The 20,479-nt window shown below is 41.4% G+C and overlaps 1 protein-coding gene across 2 annotated transcripts in view; it reads right to left on the reverse strand.

Annotated features, from left to right (window-relative positions):
• Nucleotides 1-1,313: 1,313 nt before the first annotated feature.
• The window catches only part of LOC122938122 (WW domain-containing adapter protein with coiled-coil-like), a 54,787-nt gene continuing 35,621 nt past the window's right edge, over nucleotides 1,314-20,479 (reverse strand). For both annotated transcript variants that reach the window (XM_044293436.1, XM_044293437.1), the window contains 7 exons: nucleotides 8,451-8,702; nucleotides 6,621-6,743; nucleotides 5,849-5,997; nucleotides 4,509-4,630; nucleotides 3,349-3,538; nucleotides 2,719-2,846; nucleotides 1,314-1,527 (listed from right to left, as the gene is read on the reverse strand). In XM_044293436.1, coding sequence (XP_044149371.1) covers nucleotides 1,458-1,527; nucleotides 2,719-2,846; nucleotides 3,349-3,538; nucleotides 4,509-4,630; nucleotides 5,849-5,997; nucleotides 6,621-6,743; nucleotides 8,451-8,702 — 1,034 coding nt within the window. In that variant the 3' untranslated portion in view covers nucleotides 1,314-1,457. The remainder of the gene's footprint in view (nucleotides 1,528-2,718; nucleotides 2,847-3,348; nucleotides 3,539-4,508; nucleotides 4,631-5,848; nucleotides 5,998-6,620; nucleotides 6,744-8,450; nucleotides 8,703-20,479) is intronic.

Here is a 20,479-nt window from a genome sequence, read left to right on the forward strand (position 1 = left end):
GGCCACTATATAAGTACTTTCCACTATATAGTGGGAGGTAGGGTAAAAAGAGTTTCCTAATATACTTTATTAAAAAAAAAATCTGAATAGTAATGTTTTTATAATGAGCCCAGCTCGTCCATGGCTGCACGCTTTATTCTAACTGCACATGCGCTGCTTTTCCTAATAAGAGCAGCGCATGCCCAGTCTGCCACTGGCGCACTCCCCGCTCCGACTGTCTCTACAACCGGCTTATTCCTGTCAGAGTTTGGAGCAGGAAGAAAATTAAGAGCGTGTCTTTAACATTCAAAAATAATTCATAATCTACCCCCCCCTAGTAAGTTTTTACATTACACAATCTTAAAACCTTACCGTCGTGAAATAAAAGCAAACCGGTCATCTCTTTAAACAGGTTTATTACAACAGATACAGTTCACATCTGACTAGCTTGTTTTCCTCTGTTCCCCCACACAAACATTTGAAGTTTTATTTATTTATTTATTTCCAAAGGGGCAAAAAAATAAAATAATTGAAATAAAAAAAATTAAAATAAAAATCTTTGTATATTGTATGACTGAGCGCGCACTGTACATGTAAAGCACAGGACACGGGTCTGGCTCGGCAGTAATCGTAGGCTGCATGTGGAGAGAAGTTCAATAATTTATACAAGCGGGTGGGTTTGTCGATCAATCACTGCAATATTACGCTTACTGTACACAGGAATGGAAAAAAAAAAAATACATAGAAAAAAAAAAAAGTGCCAAAGCTACAGTGCCGTTAAGGAGAAAACAGATGAAAAATTCATATAGAAATTGGGAGGAGGAACACTTCCAGGAATATATTTCCTTGCAGAAAAAAAATAAAAATAAAAAAAATATATATACAAAGTAATGAAGCACTGTTCTCAAACAAGGCCGGGGTGAGAGTATGACATCTAGCACAAATGTTTTGTACACTGCCCAAACTGTTGGAGAATACTTCAGACACAGATACGTTTTTGCTTGGTGATGGTTATCTAACTTCTGGGGGGGGGGGGAGCAAGATTTCTGAATGATAAATTAACGAGAGAAAAAAAATAAAAATATATATATATATATAGTAACGGCTAATTTTGCAGACAAGCTTACATGAAAAAGGCTAGGGTTGTTTACCACCTCTGCATTGATTAGTTTTGGATGTCAAAGCTCTGATACACATGGGCATCCCATGGCTTCAATCTACAAAACATATTTACAACGTGAAGGATACATCTACAAGAAATCTACATTTCAAGGGGTTTTTCTTTTTTTTGTTTGTTTTTCTTTTATACAAATCACACTTGTATTTGCCCCCTGAATTGACACTCCCTCCAGTCCCGCTCCCCCTGAAGTGTCCACTGCCCGGCTCAACGGTCCAAAGTCTACTCGTCTGCAGCTCAAAAGTGTTGAGACCGGGCTCGCTCCGCTTTACAGTCCCAAGTCCACGTGCAAGACAACTCTTCACATCATGAAGGAATTCTGATTTTTAAGTTTTTCAAGTTCTTTAATTTGCTGTCTCAAAAACAGTATCCTAAGGAGGGGGAGAGAAAAGAACAAGCGTCACAAGGGCAGACTAATGACACATTGAGAAATGCCTGGAAATTAAGAACTCATTCAGACTTGTGTATTACAGATGCATACAAAGTCTGCCTTCAGTCACCGAAAGACATTGGCAATACATTTAGCTGACCGTATTCCCATTCACTATACATGCATCTTTATATGCGCATGGCTTCTTTTTCAACACGCGTCATCTTCCAATGGTTCCATATTGAATGCAATGGGCTGCAGTTCAAATTATCCATCTTTTTGTACGTTTTTAAATCCTCCCTACCAGATCTGTGGATTCGAACACTTACCTGCTCAACGTTGCTTGGTTTTAGCAACTTTGATCCACCGCTCCCTGCATGTAAACTTCCGCTTGGTGAAACACATCAGGGCTGCGGACAGTTATTGGCTGCAGCAGCACACGTGACCACCGTCCGTGACAGGAGTTTACATTTGGGGACCAGAGATCGGCAACAGTGGTCAAAAGGAGCAGGGACAGAGCAATTGGGGCAGTTTACCATGCTCGAATGCACCGGTCCACCAGGAAGGGTGGAGCATTAAAAGGGGTTTGTGTAGGCAGTATATACTGATGACCATTCATCATTATCTGATCAGTGGGGGTCTAAGACATGGCGAGTGTGAGACCCCCGAAGATCAGATATTGATGACTTATTCTGAGGATAGTTCACCAATATATGCTGCCTGCACAACTCCTTTAAAAAAAAGTCAAGCTGTGTCTGCAAAGTGTGAGTATCTGTTCTGTTTTTTTATCATCTATATTTCTGTAATGTTAGAAAAACAGCAATTTTTTTAAGAAATGAAATAAAACAAAACTCAGAATATGGATCAAAAATTAAAGTGAATAAAAAAATTAAAAAAAACACTGAACATGCCTATTTTCCTATGAAAGTGTGAAGGAGCTCTTAGACTGGAAGCGTACAAGCAAATGGAAAGAAAACCGTAACATACACGATCATATCATTTACAAGAATAGTGTCGCCTACAAGGCTATTCTTGTCAAGATCAGTGGGAAACTTTGGGTCCATTTAGAAAGGTTTCAAAATAGAAATGTCAACGTTGTCAAAGCTCTTATAAAAATGGAATGATGCTGGTGCGAACACAGCCTTAACGCTCGTCTGATCGGAAAATTGGTAGTACGTAAAGCCATACTAACCTCTGCTCGCGCAAAGTTGCTTGAATTTCACATACTCGAACTAAAGACCTTAAATTTTTCAACTCTGTACAAATTTCTGACATGTGAATGCTCCCCATGTTGTGAGCTTCTTCACGCAACCGCGCAGCCTAGGGACGGGGGGAAAAAGGTTGCAGATTAGTTTCCCTTTGCTTATTGGCGTCTAATAATTCCTGCATCAGTAAGTTGTGGGAGATGAGAGAATACCTAAAGGAAACACACGCAAATATGAAAACCTACAAACTGTACTGTATGCAGATGCTGTATTTGGTGGGATTGGAAACAGAGGACCCCAGGGCGGCAAGATACATGCTAACCAAAGAGCCGCTGTGCTGCCATATTTAAATTTGCTAAATCTGTTCACACAGATGTTCCCGTTGCTTATGGTGCTAAAGGGAACTACAGAGACAATCCCACTGCACATTACCGCTACCCAAGTTTGCTCTCATCTCTCCCCCTGTGGCTTCTGAGCTAAAATCCTAGCATGCCTTGCTCATACAGCTCCTTGTTCTGATGATTTTTTTTTTCAGCTCAAGAAAACTATGTACCCTGGTTTAAGTGCGCACGGATGACATCTGCAGACGAGTACAGGAAATAAAGATTCTGTGTTACCTGCTTCTCTGCATGATCTGCAGGCCAGCCTTGGACATGCTTTAAAAGGTTTTCATTGAAGTAGGCAGCTAGCGTTGGCGTCAGTGAACACGAGGACGATCGTGCAGGCGTGCTCTGTGTGACAGATGATGTGCTGGATGCACAAGTGCTGGAGGTATGGTTTGGACTGGGAGACGGGCTTCTCTGACTACTACAGGAAGAGTGATAAAGCAGATTAATAACAGGTCTATTAATAAAGAAGTGCTGTACGCAGGCAGAAATAAAAGGGGCTTCCAGACCCATGAGGCCATGTTTCCACAGGCTCGTTACAACAGCCCTTAGGTATCCAAAAACTGGAAGCTATTTTATTCAGATGTCAGATAGGAAAAGTCATAGGTTCCCCTGAGGACCACCCTCAATGAGCCAGGGCAGAGCGCCACTAGATAGAAAGGCTCCCGCCACCATATGTAGAACAATCACATATTGATCTGGAAAGGCAACGAGTAATACTACAAACCCCAGCAAGAACATCTGTCCAGTTAATAAGTAAAATTAGTTTACACTTGTCATTTTAACACTGTCCCCAAAGTGTCCTGCAATGACCAGCACAAAGCAACTCCATGATGCCCCTTTAACCAAGCTACCAGCAAATATGTGAATTATATCCATAGGTCCTTGTTCACCCTAAGAGCGCCATTTATGCCTCTGTTGGGCTGAATTGCGTAGGCATAATTTTTTTTCTCTTTTTACTGTACAGGAGGGTGCACTTTCCTATAGAGAAACACCGCACATTCTGCACCCAACCTATTCTGTACGAGTTTACAGTGGGATACACTGGAAGTATATGGTGGAGAACGTACAGACCAAACACAGTCTGCACCCAGCCTAACCTTGACCAAACTCAGTCATGTTGTGAAACTCGTTCACGCATCGTTTGGTGGTAAAAGCAGAATTGCGTTATGGATTCCGTTACCACGGACTATAACGCAATTCCATGACAGAATGTATAACTGAATGCCTTTAGAGGCATTCCGTTATAATAGAAGTCTATGGGCTGCATAATGGACCGGTCGGGTTCTCTGTTATGCAGGAGAGGAATCCATAACGCAATTCTGCTTTTACCACCAAACGAAGCATGAACGAATTTCAAAATATGAAAGTCGCTCATCTCTATTACTAACCTTTGTCGCTGAAGGTTTCGGGGGGAGGAGGGTTCATGTCCTTGGGGCTTGTCAGCAGTCACAGTCTGCTGAGGTACAGTCTGTGTAGATGGTCCTTGCTTTGCACCAACCGTGGTATTGGCCTATAAAGACACAGACCATTTTACTTTTACTGGTAAGAAAAACCAAAACCTGAAAAAGCAGCATTCTGCAAAAAATACAACATATAGGCGATACAGCAGCTGGAAGATCAACCATGCTTTATGGAACTGGTAAGAAAGATGGCACCTGTGACCAATTTTTTGTCACTGGTAATTCCAATAAAACTAAGCTTGTATAACAACCCAATTGTCAATCCCTAGTTCACATTTCCATATGTTTGACGTCCATGACGAATTACAAACAGACTTTTGTTTTTTGTTAAGAATCAGTGTTTGGTCCGTGTTATTTTTTTGCCCTCCATATTACACGGACGCTGCTCTGCTGAAAATTCATTTCCAGAGCATCTCCTATTAGTGGTCCGTGAAAAACAGACCAAACAGATGCCATCCGTGTTGCGTCAGTAATTTTTCGTGGAACCATAGACTTGAATGACCGTGTCTGGTCCACATCACGGGCCAAAGTAGAGCATGTGTCCATTATTGTTTTTCACTGACCTACTGTCAGTACAAAACAAAAAAAACAAATGATGTTAACAGAATTATTAAAATCAATGTGTATGTGTGCTGTCTGCCAACAAAGAGGACAGCACACCTCAGTGAGAAAGGGAAATGTGAACCAGGTCTTATAGTAAGGGCTCATTCAGACGGCCGTATGCTGTCCGCAAAAATGCGGATCAGTTTTTTTACGGACAGTTCAGCATGTCCGCAAAAAAAATGGATTGCATTCCATATTTTTTTTGCTGATCCATAGACTTCAATAGGGCCATGTCCTGATTTTCACTGACCAGTATAGGAGATGTTCCTTTTTTTGCTGAGCCTTGCAATGGAAGAAAAGTGCCCCATAGAAGTGAATGAGACAGCATTAATCCGCAAAAACTGATCCGCATTTTTGCGGACAGCATATGGCCGTCTGAATGAGCCCTAAGGCTTCATGTGCACCCTGACCCATTAATTTCTATGAGGCCATGCACACATTGGTAATTTTGTCTGACTCTCGTCTGTACTTGAGGATGACAACAGCCCTTTCAATGATGGGAGTGAAAAAAAAATATGTAATGCACATGGAAGTTATCCGTATGTTGTCTATCCATTTTTTTGCTGATCAGATTTCACAGAATGAAATACAGAAATTAGGTTTTACTATTAATTGTCTCATGCAACAGCTCAGCAGACAAGGGACAATCGGCCGATGAGTGTTACCTTTGGCTGTGAAGATCCAGACGTTGTATTTATCAGGGGTTTGTGAGGAACGGTGTTAGTCTGCGGTGTGCTGATGCGGGGAGATACGTATGATCTCGGTGAAGAGGCATCAGATGTCAGAGACATAGGAGACTGATTAGACTGTGTGGCTAAAAAATAAAATAAAAATAAAAAATTACAGATTTCATTTTATAAGACTCTGGAATTCTACCGAGTCAATTAAGACGACAACGTACAGCACTAATCTACACACAAACCTGGGGACTGATGACAGGGAGAATCTAGGACACTGACTAGGCTTGAGCAAATCGAGCTTTTGATCATAGATCCGAAGTAGATTCATTCAAAAACTTTGTGGTTAATGATGTTTCCGTACAGCATTAAAATGTATTGGCTCCAGAGAGCCAAGCCTGATCTCGCCCAAAGTCGCACAAGACTTCAGTGAATTACTATTGTATTCATATTGATGCATGCAAAAAACATTTTAAAATTGGAACCCGAAGTGGGCTTTGGTACTGGCTGGCACCTTGAAACCAAAGCCAAATTCAGATTCCTATTTTAAAATGTTTTTAAATACACAGACAGGAATACAGTAGTAATGCACTGAAGTGTCGCACGACTTCGGGAGAGAGATAAAGTTTGGCTCCATGGAGCCAATACATGTTAACGCTTTACGGAAACAACATTAACCACAAAGTTTTTGAACGAATCGCATCTATGATCGGAAGCTCAATCCACTCAAGCCTAGGGACACACATAGGACATTGCTCACCTTGTGCAGACAGCTGTGCAACTTGGGAAATTAGCGATGTGATGTTGAAAGCGGAGGGCCCAGCAGTGATAATCTTGTGAAGTATAGACTGTAAAGAAGCTTGTGTCACAGCAGCTGTAAGGACTGAAACACACATTTGGGTTATAATATTTGCGGCGATGCATGCCGACACAAGCCAAAGAAAAGTTGCACCCTGCAAAGTGAAAATGAAAGATATCCGCTTCCGATTACATATTGACACTGCAGTTAAAATATATCATGCCACTGGGGGGCAGCAAAGCTACGTTTTTCCAGATAAAGGACTCCAGATACAGAGCGTATCTTCTACAGAGCGTTCAAATCTAAAAAATTCAGCAAAAATGAAATAAAACTATAAGGAATATTCTAGCTAAACTATACTTAAACCCAACACTTCTTACCCCATAAATAAACAGGCATCTGACAGAATATCAGAATCATTTTGCTGACAATTTTGCCAGTAAAACGGGTAGTAGGTGAACTAAAACTGCCCTCAACTTCCCTCTCCAGCAAGATGATTTTATGGATCAGAGGAGAGTTTTATCCAATAAAGGGTTGTCTGCTGGGAAAAATGTTTTTAAAAAAGATTTATTTTATTAGTTTACATGTCATGCGTCCTTCACAAGCAAAATGTGGTAAAAAAAAAAAAAAAAAAAGGCCTTTAAAATGCCTGATTTTCATGTTGCATGCTTCTTTTTTTGTTCACACATCGCATTTTTTATGTTATTTTTTTACTGGTGTTGTTCCCCTATAGAGCATATTAGCGTATAGGGGAAAAAACTAAAGCCAGAGCATGCCACAATTTATAAAAAAAATAAAAATTGTTATGTTGAACCCCTTCCTCCCCAACCCTGGTTTCTGCCTCCCATTCATTTATTTTAATAGTGGGCAGCACTGAGAATCGTGGAGCGGCAGCTTATCGATCTCGGTGCTGTCTCCCATTGAAATAAATGGAAGACAGAAACCTCCCAAACCTCAGGGAAAATCTCGGTCCATGTTTCAAGCCAAAGTTCAGAAGCAAAAGACACAGAGTGAACGATCCCTAAGGGGTTTTCTACTTTGCATCCAGTTTCATTTCTTATGGTCTCCTTTAACAGGGCAGATTTGGTCGCTATTCCACAGTGAAAATTCCCCTGCAGTCTTGGCACTGATTTTGCTTTAGATTTTACCAGATACAAGAATGAAATCTAGGCGTAGAAAAATGGAGCATAAATTGAAATATTTTGGATTTAAGACCAAAGATCAATTTCCTCTGCATCCACAGTGCTGGTCCTGTAACACTGCAGATTTGCCTCCCACAAATCGGTGGCAACAAATCCTCAGCGTGTCCCTCCCATGTGGACATAGCCCTAAAATGTAAAAAAATAAATAAAAAATACTTGTTGGCTACAAGAACTGTTCATCTTCTAACCCTGTTTCCCCCTCACATTTTGGCAGTCATGGAGCACATATCCTCTATTTGACACATCACAGATTATGACCCTCGCCTGATCTGTGGGTCCAGACCACTGGGACCCCCATATGAATGGAGTCGCAGTTCAGGATTCATACTGCCACTCCATTCACACACTATAAGCCTGCCAGAGACAGCAGAGGACTGCACTCGACTGTCTGCCGCTGTCCCATAGGGATGAATGGAGCGGAACTGCACAACTTCTAACCTGCCATTGCGTCATCGGGACCCCTTCCACGTGATCTGTTCCAGCAGTAGGACCACCACTGATCTAAATAGTTATCCCCTATCCTGTGAATAGAGAATAACTTCAAATGACCAGAAAACCAGTTTAAAGGAAGGAGGCTGGCTTTATGTACCTTCATTAATTTTGGAGATATCCACATTAGAATTGTTAATCTGTAGAGTGGCTTGCAAGGCAGGAAGCAGCTGTCGCAGGAGATTGGGGTCCTGCAATAGTGAAGAAATTGGTGATTGTGGCACCGGTGACACGGGGACTGTAGAAGAGGAGGAGGAGGAGGCGGTGGCGGGAGGCGCAGAAGAGGGATTTAGTCCAGGGGCAGATGATGTAGAGGGAGTAGTACAGGATGGTTTCTCAGCAGATGATGAGTCTGTGGGGGTAGAAAGAGGAGACTTGTTAGACACATCTTTAAAGAGTCCTTTCACACAATGGTATTTCATTTAATAGACAATGGTGTAAAAAGCCCATTTCTAAATCACTTCATTTAAAAAACTGCCTGCATCCACCTGAAAAATAGCTGTAAAGTCATGGCCTCTAGGGGTCTCACTTTCACCTAAGTTGCAGTCCCACTACCTGTTTATCCCTAGTAACAGGCACAGAAAATGGCCGAAAGGAAGTGGAGGCATGTCAGAACTAGCTGACCTCCTGAGCCTGATAGAACTGCTTCTACACGGCTTCTGAATGTCACAGGAGCCTCATGTGTGATACCCCCTCCTTAACCCCTTAGGGACACAGCCTTTTTACACCTTAGGACCAGGCCATTTTTTGAAAATCTGACCAGTGTCACTTTAAGTGATGATAACTTTAAAACGCTTTGACTTATCCAGGCCATTCTGAGATTGTTTTTTCGTCACATATTGTACTTCATGACACTGGTAAAATAAAGTTAAAAAAAATATTTTTTTTTGCATAAAAAAAAATGTCAAATTTACCCAAAATTGGGAAAAATTAGCAAATTTCAAAGTTTCAGTTTCTCTACTTCTGTAATACATAGTAATACCCTTAAAAATTGTGATGACTTTACATTTCCCATATGTCTACTTCATGTTTGAATTATTTTGGGAATGATATTTTATTTTTTGGGGATGTTACAAGGCTTAGAAGTTTAGAAGCAAATCTTGAAATTTTTCTGAAATTTACAAAAACCCAATTTTTAGGGACCACTACAGCTCTGAAGTCACTTTGCGAGGCTTACATAATAGAAACCACCCAAAAATGACCCCATTCTATAAACTACACCCCTCAAGGTATTCAAAACTGATTTTACAAACTTCGTTAACCCTTTAGGTGTTGCACAAGAGTTATTGGCAAATGGGGATGAAATTTGAGAATTTCATTTTATTGCCTAATTTTCCATTTTAACCAATTTTTTCCACTAACAAAGCAAGGGTTAACAGCCAAACAAGACTATCTTTATTGCCCTGACTCTGCCGTTTACAGAAACACGCCATATGTGGCCGTAAACTACTGTACGGCCACACAGCGGGGCGTAGAGTGAAAGGTGCGCCGTTTGGTTTTTGGAAGGCAGGTTTTGCTGGACTGGTTTTTTGACACCATGTCCCATTTGAAGCCCCCTGATGCACCCCTAGAGTAGAAACTCCATAAAAGTGACCCCATCTAAGAAACTACACCCCTCAAGGTATACAAAACTGATTTTACAAACTTTGTTAACCCTTTAGGTGTTGCACAAGATTTAATGGAAAATAGAGATACAATTTCAAAATTTCAATTTTTTGGCAGATTTTCCATTTTAATATTTTTTTTCCAGTTACAAAGCAAGGGTTAACAGCCAAACAAAACTCGTTATTTATGGCCCTGATTCTGTCGTTTACAGAAACACCCCATATGTGGTCGTAAACCGCTGTACGGTCACACGGCAGGGCGCAGAAGGAAAGGAATGCCATACGGTTTTTGGAAGGCAGATTTTGCTGGACTGGTTTTTTTGACACCATGTCCCATTTGAAGCCCCCCTGATGCACCCCTAGAGTAGAAACTCCAAAAAAGTGACCCCATTTTAGAAACTACGGGATAGGGTGGCAGTTTTGTTGGTACAAGTTTAGGGTACATATGATTTTTGGTTGCTCTATATTACACTTTTTGTGCGGCAAGGTAACAAGAAATTGCTTTTTTGGCACCGTTTTTTTTTTGTTATTTACACCATTCATCTGACAGGTTAGATCATGACGTAATTTTAAAGAGCAGGTTGTCACGGACGCGGTGATACCCAATATGTATACAATTTTTTTTATTTATGTACGTTTTACACAATAATTTCATTTTTAAAACAAAAAAAATGTTTTAGTGTCTCCATAGTCTAAGAGCCATAGTTTTTTAAATTTTTGGGCGATTATCTTAAGTAGGGTCTCATTTTTTGTGGGATGAGATGACGGTTTGATTGGCACGTTTTTATTTTAATTTTTTTACGGTGGTCATCTGAGGGGTTAGTTCATGTAATATTTTTATAGAGCCGGTCAATACGGACGCGGCGATACCTAATATGTATACTTTTTTTTTTATTTATGTAAGTTTTACACAATGATTTCATTTTTGAAACAAAAGAAATCATGTTTTAGTGTTTCCATAGTCTAAGAGCCATAACTTTTTCAGTTTTTGGGCGATTATCTTGGGTAGGGTATGATTTTTGCGGGATGAGATCACGGTTTGATTGTTACAATTTTGGCGTAGATGCGACTTTTTTGATCACTTTTATTACCTTTTTTGGGAAGTAAGGTGGGCAAAATTCCAATTTCATCATAGTTTTTAATTTTTTATTTTTATGGCGTTCACCGTTCGGGTAAAGTAACATTACCGTTTTATAGATCAGGTCGTTACGGACGCGGCGATACCAAACATGTGTAGGGAATTTTATTTTTTTTCATTTTTAATCAGTGATAAATGTGTTTTTTGATTTTTACTTTATTTTTCACTTTTTTCACTTTTTTTTTGACCCAGACCCACTTGGTTCTTGAAGATCCAGTGGGTCTGATGTCTGCATAATACAGTACAGTATATATTGTACTGTACTGTATTTTACTTACACTTTGTCTGAACAGATCTATGCTTTCAGCACAGATCTGTTCAGCACCATGGACAGCAGGACGCCTGAGAAGGCGTCCTGTTGCCATGGGAACCTTCCCCTTCTGCTCAGTAGTGGCCAGAACTGCGCAGACGGGGAAGGGTAAGGACGGGGCTTGGGGGGCTGCCTGGAAGCTCTCTCCCTCTCCATTCGGGGGACTGCAAAGGCACAGCAGCCCCCCGATCGGAGAGGGAGGGAGCTCCCTCTTACTGTTAACCTTTTCCATACAGCGGTCCGTACGGACCGCTGTATGGAAAGGGTTAAACGGCTGACATCGCATCACCGATGTCAGCCGTTTATACCAGGGTGCCAGCAATGTGCTGGCACCCTGGTATACCCACTAGACGCCAACGATTACGCAATGGGAGGCGGGGGATCGCGATCCCGCCTACCGCACCGCCCGCCTCCCGCAACCCTCCCCCTGCACCTCCCACCGTGCTCGAATAAATCAGGGGTGCAGGGGGGAGGGATACATTTATATTTTACGAATGCAAAAGTTTCTGATCCCCGCGGTCAGGGACTGCGGGGATCAGAAACTGCTGAAATCGCAGCAAACCGCAGGTCTGAATTGAGCTCAAAGCAAACAGTGGGAAGTAAGGAAAAGGACTACACAGCAGTACAGTGCTCACAGATTCCACAAAAGGGAGATGCCCCCGCTTGTGAAAGAAATGCATCTAGCTGTGCAGCTGAACCAGGGAATATGGCTGAAAGATTTTACAGAAGCCCAAACATAGCTGCTCCCCTCACATTTATGACTGTACAAAGAAGCACAGCCGTAATGCAAAGTTTTTTTTTTAAAAACTCAGGTACGCTTTAAAATAAAAGTCTGTCTTAACTATACAAGTTAGTAAAGCCTGCAAAGAGCCACAGCGTCCAGCCAAGCATTTCCGTGAATGCTGGGGGTCTCGACAACAAAAAGGGGAGCCGATTACAGCGCTCAGCATGTTAAACTGCACTGAAGGATATGATCAACTTCACAGACATTTTTTTGTATTGGCTCCATACAAACCCCTTAATGACTAGGCTATTTTAGGTCTAATGTCAAGCTTTTTTCCCACCATTTTTCATTGTCAAATTTCACAACAATGAGGTACTTAAAAAACCGATTACATTTTACATAATTTTTTCAGGGAGGGGAGGGAGATAAAAAACAAACAAAAAAAAAACAGCAATTCTTCCATTTTTTTTCTCTTTGCATTCTAAATCTTCAACCGTGTGCCGTAAATAAGTTACTTTTAGGGCTCATGTACACAACCGTATGTAGTTTTCGGTCTGCAAAAAATATGGATGACATCCATGTGCATTCCGCATTTTGCAGAATGGAACAGCTGGCCCTTCATAGAACAGTCCTATCCCTGTCCATGATGCGGACAATAGTACGACATGTTCTATTTTTTTGCGGAACGGAAATAGACATACGGAAATGCACACGGAGTAACTCCCGTTTTTTTTTTGGGCCGGAATCATTGAAATGAATGGTTCCACATACGGTCTGCAAAAAAAACTGAAAAGGACACGGAAAGAAAACATGTTCGTGTGCATGAGCCCTTATCCTGTGGGTTAGAACGATTATAGCAGGGATGGCCAACCTTCGGCTCTCCAGCTGTTGTATAACTCCCACCATGCCCTGCTGTAGGCAGGCTAGGCATTCTGAGAGTTGTAGTTTTGCAGCAGCTGGCGAGCCTCAGGTTAGCCATCCTTGGATTACGGCAATACCAATTATGTAAAGGTTATGTTATACCACTGCACTATAAGAACAGTTGCCTCATTCAGGGAGAAATAACTATATTAACTTTCTACCGATGGAGCTGTGTGAGGGCTTGTGTTTTGTAGGATGAGATGCTTTTTCATTAGTTCCATTTTGGGCTACACACAACTATTTGATTGCTTTTTATTCTGTTTTATGGGTGGAGGTCTGTAGAATCGCACTAGGGGTCTTCAGCACACAACCCAATCACTGTTTGCAGTTTATTTTGTGTCAGTATTAGGCCCTTTTCACACGAGCTTGACCGATTAGGTCCGGATGTGTTTAGGTTGTGTTCAGTGAAACTCGCACCATTTTGCAAGCAAGTTCAGTCAGTCAGTTTTGTCTGCGATTGCATTCAGTTACATGCAGAGTAACATGCTGAGTTTTTCACACAACTGATGAGTGAAAAAAAAACACTAATGTATACAGACCCATTGAAATGAATGGGTCCGGATTCAATTAGGGTGCTATGTGTTCACGTCACAGGTTGCACTCACTCGTGTGAAAGGGGCCTTAGGGCTCATGTCGTAGCCGTTTTTGCGGTCTGCAAATTGTGGATCTGGAAAACACAGATAACGGCCGCTTTTTGTGGAACGAAACGTCCAGCCCTGTGTAGAACTCTACTATTCTTGTCCGCAAACAGACAATAGAACATTAAAAAATATATATATATTTGCGGAACAGACATACAGATGGCAAACGGTGTGCTGTCCGCATCTTTTGCGGCCCCACTGCCACAAGTAAATGAGGATCGGATGTGGACCAAAACCAGTTGTGTGCATGGCCCCTTGCCCATTAGACCTTGCCTCTGGATGTACTGACCGCAGAATCTAAGGGCTTAACAGTGCAAGCGCTGCTCCCATTGCATACTATGAGTACTGCAGTGAGCAAGGTGATCGGTGGGCCCTGGCACTGCTATCTTGGGGGGCAGGCAGTCATCTCTATATAAAACAAATGCAGGGAAGAATGCCAATCACTGATAAGACCACCCACTGGACTCATAAGTAGAATAAGGAGGGGTTTAGATCAATAAATAAGTTTTACTGAATCTTTTCTCACAAAACCATATAACAATCTGCTCAGCTCCTCCTGCTCTATACCATGCGGTTGCGAAAGGAACTGCATTCTTAATGGACCAAGATCCCTTTAAAACTCGACCCGGCAGAGAACAGCCTGCCAAAGTCCAACATATGCGCCCTAGCAGGAGGCTACTGTTCACTGCAGAACCTCAGTGACTAATGGGATCCGGCCACTTTGCTGGCATGCAACGTTTTACCAGCTAAAAAGCAGCATTTACGTCAGAAAGTGGCCGTATCCCATTATAGTCAATGGGGGCCAGCAGTGAAAAGCAGCCTCTGTCTAGACCAGGCATCTCAAACTGCGGCCCTCCAGCTGTTGCAAAACTACAACTCCCACAATGCCCTGCTGTAGGCTGATACCTGTAGGCTCTTCGGGCATGCTGAGAGTTGTAGTTTTGCAAAAGCTGGAGGGCCGCAGTTTGAGATCCCTGGTCAAGACTGAATCAGGTAAACTCCAGGCTGTCGGTAAAATGTGAACCTACCCTTAGGCTCTGTTCACAACTGGACACAAAATGCCAAAAGATGGGCCCTACATACTTCTAATGGGGTCTTTTAGGGTCCCAACGCGGTCTCCATTGAGTTACCATTGAAAAACAGTGCTGAATATAGCATTATTTTCTTCTTTAAAAAAATAAAAATCTGCAATGGCGGCTTGGAGCAGAGGCCAAGATACAGATGTGAACACAGCATTTGTATCACTACTACATTATTCCAAATCAGAAACAAATTTAAAAATTAAAACATTTTGTCATAAGAGGGTAAAGCTACATACACATTAAAATAAAAGCAACCGCCCCGTGGTAGACCACTCGCTTATCTGGTCAGTTCCAATGTCTAAGGTTGGAGGTGATCACGGATAAAGCCATACACACAGCGTTTCAGACAATCCTGATAGATGTATAGAGGGTTGCCGGCCATCATGGGTTATAATACAACCATCACATCATTCCTATTACATGCAGTAGCAGAGAATGTGACGGCTCTCCTGACATGTCCGATTTACTTGCATTCCCCATAAAATAACAATTCTGAAGAGTCTTTTACTAGAACATTACGCTCTACCGTTCCTCTGTTAATACTTTTGGAATTTATGAATAAATTGACACTGGCTGTCGGCGGGACAAGTCCCTTCTTTGTCACAGCCATTTATTCATCGAGGAAGAATAAGGGCGCAATGCAAGCCGCTACGAAAATGTGTTTTAAAAATGTAATTCCAAGGGGAATACAAGGATTTAGTTAAACAGATCAGAGCCGATATGTCCCCTCTGTTGCACTCTGCACCCGTTTCTACTTAAAGGGGTTCTGCGGGAATAAAAAAAAAATGAAAATACTTAAGTATTATTTTATAATAAATATATTCCCAAATACCTTTCATCACTTCGAATGGCTTGATTTGCCTGGGGAGCAATCATTAGGAGAAATAAAATGGCCGCCTTCCTAGTAGTACACATCGAACCTGTCCTAATCACACAGGAGGACAAGTTACTTCACAACAGTAGGTAACGAGGTAAAGAGCTGCCTCATCCTCCTCTCTGCTCTACTTGTCAGGAATCATTATCCTGAATACAGGTGAATCTTTGTGGGAATGGAGATGATGAGGAGACATGAGGAGGGTGAGGTGTGGCTAATGAGCAGCAGCGCTTGTTTACAGTCTCCATCACCACAGTCTGTCCTGTCCTTCCTCTCTGTATCTCATGTCTCTGTATCTCATGTCTCCTCATGAACTAAATTCTCCAGAGATTCATCTAAAGTTCTTACCATCTGAATTCAGGATCATAATCCCTGACAAGTAAAGAGGAGGACGAGGCAGCTCTTTACCTCAGTGTTGTAAAGTCCTCATGTGTGATCAGGACAGGTTTTGTGTAAACTAATGGGACAGCCACCATTTTGTTTCCCCTGATTGCTACCCAGACAAAATGAGCCATTATAAATAGTTATTTGGGAATATATTTAAAATAAAGTTATATTTAAGTATTTTCATTTTCTTAATTCCTGGAGAACCCCTTTAAAATGACAACATCCACCCACATGTAGGTGCACGCACATATATATATATACAGGCTGTTATCCTAATATTGCCGACACACTCTCGCTGACAAGTGGACCTCAAGCCAAGGAAAAGGATTAGGGGCTGTGATCTCAAATCAGCACATATAAAATATATATGGAATACACAACCACACTGTATATCACAGGGCCATATTAGGCGCAAATGACTAAATCAGAGGGCACCCACTGCAGTACAGTACTAGACGACAATTCAAGAAAGTAACATGGTTTATAAGGCTGAAAAAATACATCTGTCTATCCAGTTCAGCTTGTTATCCTGCCAGATAGGCAAAAAAAATAAAGAAATAAAAACCTGTTACAGGGGATGTCAATACCACCGTTATATACCGTACACTACGATAAGAGTATATGCAGACGACAGCAAAGTGGTCCACTTTTTTTGGTGTTTTTTTTTTCTCCACAGATGCCTTTCTGAAAAACGGTCATTAATTGAATGGGGCAGTCTGTCCATGAAAACGGACAAAATAGGAAATGTTCTATTTTTTGATGGCCGTTATTCACAGTACATAAAAAAAAAACAACCGTGTGAATAGAACCACACTGACGTGGTTCTAAAAACAACCATTAAAAAGGTCAGCCCGCGGGGATGTACCCTATGGGCCCTATTAACCTGATGTTTAGGCAGGATGAGCTCTGATGGACAATAAACGTTCACTGGCGCTTGTTTACATCACCAAATTACACTGACCAATGCAAAACGGAGTGTGGGAGGAGCCATTACTACCGCAAACATTCCTCATTCAGTATTATCAGAATATCTGATCACACAGGGAGACTTGCTGCCGATAATAGAGCATCTAACATCCTGATGAAAGGAGCAAATGAGCTTGTTTATTGCCTGATCAGCAGCACAATTGGGCCTTACGCACATGATCGTCTATTTTGTTCGCATCCGATTAGCATTTTTTATGGATCGGATGCAGACCCACTCACTTCCATGGGGCCGCAAAAGAGCTTTTTCACTACACTTTAGAGCCTTCTGATGTGGTGCGGTATTTCTAGATGATTACATTCGTTGGATGTAATTTCTGCCTGGAATGTACTTCTAGTTCATTAAAATGCACCTTCTTTCCTCTGTACGTATCGGAGATTATTCCTGTAATTAGGTGCTTATATTATTCCATGTCTTGGATATCGTTGATATATTTCCTCCACTGCTACAGTATGTTCTAGTGTGAAATGCTCCATTTTTGCGTGTCTGATGAAGAGTAAAGATGAAGAGGGACATTTATCGAGACTGGCGCATCCATATACCAGTCTTGATATCCCTGCACTGGCATGAGAAGCTCCTAATTTATTAAGAGGCAGAAGCCTCTAAAATCAGGCACATCTCTGTCCAAGAAACTGAAATCTGAAGACTTCAGCTATAACTTCCACCATTTTCTGCCCTCCCGTTAAGTCCTGCCACTTCTCAGCACTTCAAAAAAGTGCAGAGAAACTCAAAAGGTCGCAAGTAAAGTCTACATGAGATTTGTCAGAACACAATCATTTTGCGGGTCCTGTATTATGCTGCAGTTTTTCCACACGAGAATCCGCATAGAAAAAACTTGCAAAGTCTGCAATATGTGCAGGTGGCCCTACTGTCCATTTGTTACCACAGGATGCCATTACCGCAAAGCTGCACGAAGACTTATTACACCTGACCGGAAAGAAGGTATGCAAATGAGCCACCAGATGTAAAGTAGCTAACCTATCAAATCAAAGCCTTGAGACATGACTGATAATTAAGACAGCATCTCATCTGCAGAAAGCTGTTTCGGGTGATTGCCCCTCATCAGTGCAGAGCAGTGTGTACTAACGTAATTGGGAGAGAGGCCTAGGTCAGGATGTGGGGGATACTATATCTCCTTATGCAGAGGGCCTTAAATGGTGTGAGGAGTCTTATAGGCCAGGTAACGCGCCTTCAGAATTGTAGGAAGAAGGTATGCAAATGAGCTCTTAACAAGTCTGTTAAGAGCTCATTTGCATACCCTTCTTCCTTCAGTTCTAAAGAAGCGTTACCTGGCCTATAAGACTCCTCACACCATTTAAGGCGCTCTGCATAAGGAGATATAGTATTACCCACATACTCATCACCAGTGACCAAGAAAGCATTTCAGGCTGACGCTGGCAGAAGGAACTGAATGACCAAGCCAGCAATACACTTCTGACAATCCCCAGTGCACAATCACATTATCTCACAGCAGCGGCTGAGAATCCTGTGCGGGGCACCAGCCGCATGTTGCTTGTGTGACCCCAGCCTGGCCTACTTTACATAAAGGTGATCAGTAAGACGGATAAAAGTAGATGGAAAGAGTCAAATTTTTTCTTTTCCTACAAAAATTTCTCTAAAAGCATGCTCCCGTCTCAGGCATACACTTTTCAGTGGCATGAATTTCATGCATTTTTCATGGGCTTTTATTTTAGGTGGCCCAACACATTTTTTTTAGTATTTTTTTTTTAGAAGCCTATGGTAAATCACATGATAAAATAAACAAACTTTATTTTGCTGCATTTTGGGAAAAAAAAATGCCACTGACCTAAAAATAAAAAATGATGTTGGAAGAGCAGAGCAGTCTGATATATAGCGGTGTGTAAAGACCGTGTAGGGGCAAGTTCACATTCAGCACTATTATTCCTGTTCTGCTCATTTATGGGAGCAGAAGGAAAATATGGGGCACATAAAGGACATAAACTGGGACCAACAGATCCCAGTGACTGACTATATTGGGGGAAAATCTGTTAACGTTCAGGAGTATTATATCTTTTTTTAGCATACAAAAAAGTCCTGCATGCATTGAGCTATAATGAGTGTTTAGGTGGTCATAAATCAGGAGCCGTCAGCTGAGCTGCCTGATGGAAAACAGGAAAAATACAGAGCCTGCTACTAGAGAATCTCAAAGTTAGGCTACATTCACATTAGCGATTTAGTTTTCCAGTATTTAGATCAGTCATAGGGGCTCAATATCGGACAAATAGGGACAAAACTGAACTGAACAAAACAGAGTGCACCAAAATGCATTCTGTACCATTTAGTTGCGTTCCCATACCGGTGAGCAAACCGCAACATGTTGTAGTTTGCTTTCCGTACTGGGATGCGGAGCAAGACTGATCTGGCATGACCCCCAAGGCAAGTCAATGGGGACAAATCCGTTTTCTCTGACAATCTGCCACAATAGAAAACGTATCCTTCCCCCATTGACTTTCAATGACGGATCTGTCTTGGCAATGAAAAAAGATAATACAACCAGATCCGTTCATAACGGATGCAGACGGTTGTATCATCAGTAATGGAAGCGTTTTTGCTGATCCCTGCTGGATCTAGCATAAACGCTAGTGTGAAAGTAGCCTTATACAGAGAAAGGGGATCAAAATTTGCAGCAACGCAAAAAAAAAAAAAAAAAAAAAAAAAAAATTGGCCCCCAAAAGGTGTACTTAGCCTTTAAATATTTTCCTTCAAAACTATATAATAATCTGCTCTATAACATGCTGCCGGCAGATTGCACTTCATAATTTGTTTATTATTGCATTGTACTCATTTTGAGCTAAAAATCATTATTTTCCATTGGTCTTTATTGAAAAATATGGAGCCCTTTTTTCTGTACAGAGCCGAGATGATCTAGTAGAAGAATCAAAATTTTCTCTGTCTTCTGTCAGACAGGGAAGCTCAATCCTTAGCTTACTGATAAGAATGTGGCTTAAATAAGTATTTATGATATCTTAAGGGGCCTTTAAAACAGGCCAAGAATCGCACAGATTATCGCTAATAGGGATGAGCAAATCGTCTTTGGATGAAACAGGTACCACTTGGAAACGAACCAGAGTTCGGTAAAAGGTTTTTTACAGTAGAAATTGATTTATTAAGTTATTACCCGAAGTCATAACTTCCGCTCATCGGAGCAAATACATTCTAATACTGTATGGAGCACTCGCTCCGTACAGTATTCTAACAGTTTTATGGGATTCACTCATCCCTAATGAGCATTCATAGTAACACTCGTTAGCAATGATCGGGCGGTGTAAATGTACCGCGATCACCCGATGAACCAGCGAAACGCTCGTACAGTACAGACCAAAAGTTTGGACACACCTTCTCATTCAAAGAGTTTTCTTTATTTTCATGACTATGAAAATTGTAGATTTACACTGAAGGCATCAAAACTATGAATTAACACGTGTAATTATATACATAACAA

Source organism: Bufo gargarizans, chromosome 5 (assembly GCF_014858855.1).
Source record: "Bufo gargarizans isolate SCDJY-AF-19 chromosome 5, ASM1485885v1, whole genome shotgun sequence".
Lineage (NCBI taxonomy): Eukaryota > Metazoa > Chordata > Amphibia > Anura > Bufonidae > Bufo > Bufo gargarizans.